Source organism: Monodon monoceros, unplaced genomic scaffold (assembly GCF_005190385.1).
Source record: "Monodon monoceros isolate NGI ecotype Baffin Bay Population unplaced genomic scaffold, NGI_Narwhal_1 Super_Scaffold_22, whole genome shotgun sequence".
Classification (NCBI taxonomy): Eukaryota; Metazoa; Chordata; class Mammalia; order Artiodactyla; family Monodontidae; genus Monodon; species Monodon monoceros.
Window position 1 is genome coordinate 61392553 of NW_021703779.1, and position 5539 is coordinate 61398091.

The window sequence follows — 5539 nt, forward strand, 5'->3', positions numbered from 1 at the left end:
TGTTTTTCGTAGGGCATTATTTAAATATATACTTATGTCTGTTACTTACCTTGCCAGATTTTTTGATCCCCAGCTATAAAAGAAATTCCCCTTCTAGTCCCAACTTTTGCTAGTTATATCATGTTCACATTGATAGTGCTCATAAAATTTAAATTGTTTTCTGTTTAACCATATATGTTTGTAATATTAGTCCTATAGTTAAGTTGATTTCATGCTCACCATCGGTGCTTTTGCATTAGATCCTCCATTCATTTTTTTTTTTTTGGTGGCCTAAAGTTTATCATTCTCCTAAAAAGGCTCAAGAGAACTCTATTTCTCAAGTTCTTGCATGTTCAAAATATGTGTGAAAACTTTTTGGTGCAGGGAGCAGGAAAAGGATTTGTTATATATGTTGAGTAGGAAAGGTTTGTGACTATACATGTGAAAGATCAAGTTACAGTCTAGTGACTATATTTCTCATTGAACTTCTGGCTAATCAATGATTTGATTTGACTCCTGCTTCTGATTTGCCATTTAGCTCTCAGAGAGTTTGCAAAAGCCTTAGAAGGCAAAATTAAAAAAAGAAACTTGAATAAAAAGTCTTAATTTTAGAAAATAGAACATTTGCCTACTTCACTACGTAAATTAGAAACCAATAACCAACATTAAAATAATAGTTAAATTGTGTTCTCATACACTGGAATACTGCAGGATCATTAATAATTAAGCTTTAAAATGTAAATTAAAGTTCAGGAAAACACTAATGCTATAATGGTAAGTTTTGTTTTTTTTTTTAAAGCAGGATACAAAATTGTATGCTTGTTAACAGTTAAAGTGGGGTTTGGAAGAAAGTATTAATTGGTATTATAATTAATTCTTCTCTGCTACATTTACTACTTTTTCATTTATAAAATAAATATTACAGAGGATAATACTTGTAAAGTGCTTAGAACAGTGTCTGGCACACAGAAATAGTACAATATAAGGTGTTTACTAAAAATTAGTTAATTCATATGTGTATGTATTTTGGCAATGAAAGAGCATGATTAAAGGTTACTTACAACAGACCGATGTTCCTCTAGTTCCCCTTCGGGTCCCTCTTCCTGGACAGGGTACTAAAGTTTTTGCAAAATATACCAAAACCATAACACCTGAACTTCAGCAACCTCATGGCAAGGAATGCTTTTTCATCTCTAATAAGCTTCACCCTTTCATCCTCTGCTTTTCTGTCCTCCAGACCTCTCATTCATTGTCCTTACCTTCCTTTCCCCCTCCTATGTCCTCTCCAGTCCTTTTCCTTCTCCCTTGCCAAGCCCACTCCAATTTGTCCCTGGCCTTGTCCAAACAGGGCTCTGGCCCCACCTCTCCCTCTCCAGCATTCTGTTAACCCTCTCCCCTCCAGCTAGTCAGGACATTCACTGCTCCATGAGCCTGGAAGACCTCTATTCCCCTTTCCTTGAAGAACACATCACTGGTTGTCCCTCTCTTTCCTTCTTCCCCTCCCTCTTTTCTCCTTTGTCACATTACCACCCCCTCAACCACTCCATGAACTCCCTCCTTCACTTATTTCTAATGGTGGAAACCAGGGCCTCACTGTGATTTTCATGGAGTCTAGGTAGTTTTACCTTCTTGGTACCTTTTTCTCTATGATATTCATATATACATAAACGAATATTATTTTACATCTCTTTTGGTATAAGACAAAAATAATCTAGGACAGATTATTATGTATACATTGTTATTATTATAATATTCATTTTCTTCTGATTTTAAAACAAATCAGAACATCATTGTAGACTCTTAAAAGTGTAGTGGGGGCTTCCCTGGTGGCGCAGTGGTTGAGAGTCTGCCTGCCGATGCAGGGGACACGGGTTCATGCCTTGGTCTGGGAAGATCCCACGTGCCACGGAGCGGCTGGGCCCGTGAGCCATGGCCGCTGAGCCTGCGCATCCGAAGCCTGTGCTCCGCAACGGAAGAGGCCACAACAGTGAGATGCCCGCATATCGCAAAAAAAAAAAAAAAAAAAAGTGTAGTGGGCCCTAGGAACAGTGCATACTATACCCAAAGGATAAACCTGATCTGCTAATAACTCCCAACCAAATCCTCCACCTGGTACTTGAAGGGACAAGGCCATATCCTTAACTCCAATACCCTCAGAAGAAACACAGTGTTTAACATTTGTATTAACTTTATTTTAGAATGAACAAACATAAGGAAAAAGCTTAACTAATCATGTAATTTCCATAAAAGAGAGGAACATTCCAGAAAAGAAAATGCATACTTTAACCCCACTTTGCTGAAGTACATGGCACAATTTATGGATTTAGGGAAAATTGTTTTAACTATACCTCACTGATAAAAAATAATACAGCTGGGTTTCTGAGTAGATCACTATATCACATAAAATACAGGAGCCTATAAACAACTTAACAGTCAATAACAATAAATGTAGTTTTGCTACAAATGTTTTATTCTTATGCTAGTAGTTTCTCAAATTACAAATCAAGTGCATTTTAGTATAACTTGCTGCATTTCTATAACAAAGAGTTGAAGGCACAGTTAGTGCAAACAGAATAAAGCCCATTCACCAAGAAGGCTGGGGAACAGAGGCAATCTCGCTTTTCTTTTTCCAGGAAAAAAAAATCTCCAAACACATATATCTCAGTTACCAGTTCTGTTAATTTTTCATGGCTAGAAACTAACAGCAACCTGACAAAAGCCATGAATTCACAATACCAAGGTTTACATATGCTTAGAGAATTCACTGCCTTCTACATTTCTTTAAAAAGTTTACACTACTGGAGTGCTAGATGGAATGCGTTGTTAAATATATTTGGACAAAAAAAACATTATAAAATAAATTAAATATATATTTGGACATAGTTTTATACTGAGAGTACCAGGAAGAGACAACACTTTAAGACTGTAAGTAACTTATGGTTAAGTTTTGGTTACTGTAAACACAGGCAGACTCTTAACCTGGGGGCCGACACACACCAACCTCCCTGCTTCAGCTATCAATATCTTCTTCCTGGGGGTCCAGGCTTTGGCCTTTAGCACCCTCAACAGCAGCCAACCCGTTCTCATGAGTGACTTTGTCATAAGCCAGCTCATTACATTCCCTGATCACCCCCTCTTGCTCGGTCTCAAGTGCTTCTCCTATGAAGTACAGCACAGCTCTAGGGATGACAAACGTGCGCAAACTGTGAGCAATGAAGACGTCTTCCTCATCTTCATCGGCATCCATACCCCACCGGAGAGCACTGAAGAAGTTGAAGAAGGACTCTCGGGGAAATTCCTGGGTCACTGTGCGCAACAGTCCCCAAAACCTGTGCCTCTGCTTCTTCAGGACCGTTTGCACAGTGACGTTCCTTCCCTCATTCCAGACTATCTTGCAGTCTATGCAATGCTCCACCGCAGATCCCCTAAACGGGTGGGGGTCAGAGTAATGGAGCTTAGACTTGAGCGTATAAGTTTTGGTCAGCACCTCATTTGTGAAGTAGTCGTTGGGTTCAAAGTGAAATTCCAGAGTGAAGGCGAGCGGCTTGTCGGGTTTTGAAAACTTGACTTTCACGTCTCGCAAGAGCTTCAGAATGGGCTCGTCATATTTCTGAATCAATGGAGACATCTCCTCGACGTTCTTTAAAACTGTGAGCCAGAAATCAGGGATCCCTGTAGGCTCCTCTTTCTCTTCATCCACATTATGTCCCTCAATTCCTCCATACTCCCCAAACACCTCCTCCACATCCTTGAAATCTTCCTCGCAATATTCCTCCAAGTCCTCATACTCTGGATTCTCCTCCAGACCCTGCATCTGAGCATTAGAATAATCTTCCACCTCATTATAATCATTGTCCTCGGCCTTGGACTTCACCGCACACTCCTCTTTCATGGGCTTGTAGAGCGCATTGATGATCTGGTGTCTCTTTTCCAATAAGGGCCAATAGATGCCGGCAAATTTCCTCTCGATGGAATGAAATTCCCTCAGGTACTTGGCATCTAGGCCTGCGGATTTGGCCTGAAGATTTTTGAGAGCGTACACTCGGTGCTTAACTGCCAGAGGCAGCCTCTCAGTAAAGCCCTTGTCTAAGGAGTACCCCAACAAGGCCTGTGGAGAGGATTCGGCTGCCACCGTGCCGATTAATGGGCCTTCTTCACCGGCTGCACCCTGTTCCCCAAGCCCTTCCATCATTAGCTTTTTCACAGGAAAAGACTCACCAAAGTGGAGTAGACGGCAGTTGGTTGAGACGTGGGCACCGGTGGGGGCTAAGATGGAGGCAGAAACGGAAGCGGTTGAGGCTGCTGCGGAAGCTGGACTGAGGGGGAGGAAGCAGAAGAGGGGCAGGCGGGTGCAATACTGGAGCAAGCCTAAGGCTGCAGCCAGAGCAGCCCACTAAATTACCTTTCTCACTAGCTTCCTAAGCAAAAGGAGGAGGTGCCTCAAGCCGATTTCTCAGAGGATGACCCTCTAAACTTGTTTTGCTTCAAAGCTCACCTTATTTGCTAGGTAGCTGTGATTGACAAGCTCTTGTCCAATGAATGATTAGATCCATCACATTTCCAGCACCACCCCCCGCTTCCCAGCGGTAAGGCTCCAAAATTTCTAGACTGGAGGGGTTGAGGACAATCTAGTAGAGGAGGAGCAGATTGAGACTAACCTAGATCTTAAGTAAACCTGAGAAAACTTTATCTTAGAAAACCAAAAAGTACAGGCTAGGGGAGTTGTTAGAGTCCTGAAACGTGACTTCCAAGTCTCTCTTATATGGAAAATTAATAGATCTAATACGGATGACCACTAATTGACTGTTGTTCAATAATCTTTTCTAAAATGTACATGCTTTCTTTTTATCCCATGTTTAATGAGTATTACAGTTAAAAAAATTCCAAAAGAGCTCAAGGTTGCAGCTATAATGTCAACTGATTACAAAAACAAACAAACAATAGGAATGTCTTTAGCCCATTGAGATTATTACATTATTTTATCTCCTACTGTAAGGACACATGTGCAGGGCGGGACGGGGGAGAGTCTTTTATATTCAAATACACGAAGAAGAGAGAAGGGGGTAAAACATTAAAATATTAACAATGAAGATCTTGTTGAAGCAATGTTGAAGCAATGTTGACTCCCCAGAGATTTCTTTTATTTTCTAATTTTGGATTTTCAGAATCTCTATGAAGAGTGTACATTCTTGTAAAGTTGTATCAACTCTGATAACATTTACTAGGGAAGAGTGAGATGAGATGGAATGGGGGTAAAGGAGGGCCTATGGTGACCAGTGCCCACAATTATATGTATGACTAGTTAACACTTAACACCTGAATTATCAATATCCCAGAATACTGCTGCTGAATTGCAAATTTCCCTCCCTCCATGCTGGCTGTTTTGGAGGTAAAACAAAAAGATACTCAAATGTGAAGTAATATTCCTAAAAGCAAAACATTTGCCTTGAAATTCTGAATAAATTGGAAATATTCAACGACTTGGCACTAGGGAAAAAGTTAAAGACATGAAAATGTATTAACAAGATGGAATAAATTTCCTACGGTAGGGAAACCAACT

The 5539-nt window shown here is 40.5% G+C and overlaps 1 protein-coding gene across 1 annotated transcript; it reads right to left on the bottom strand.

Moving 5' to 3' along the window:
- Positions 1-2989: 2989 nt before the first annotated feature.
- LOC114905946 (nucleosome assembly protein 1-like 2) lies at positions 2990-4171 on the bottom strand. The gene has a single exon (XM_029240293.1). It carries the CDS (start codon positions 4169-4171, stop codon positions 2990-2992), a length of 1182 nt encoding a protein of 393 aa, XP_029096126.1.
- Between the last annotated feature and the right edge of the window lie 1368 nt (positions 4172-5539).

Excerpts from the sequence above, each read along its gene's own strand:
- LOC114905946 (XM_029240293.1), bottom strand. The coding sequence starts at position 4,171 with ATGATGGAAGGGCTTGGGGAACAGGGTGCAGCCGGTGAAGAAGGCCCA.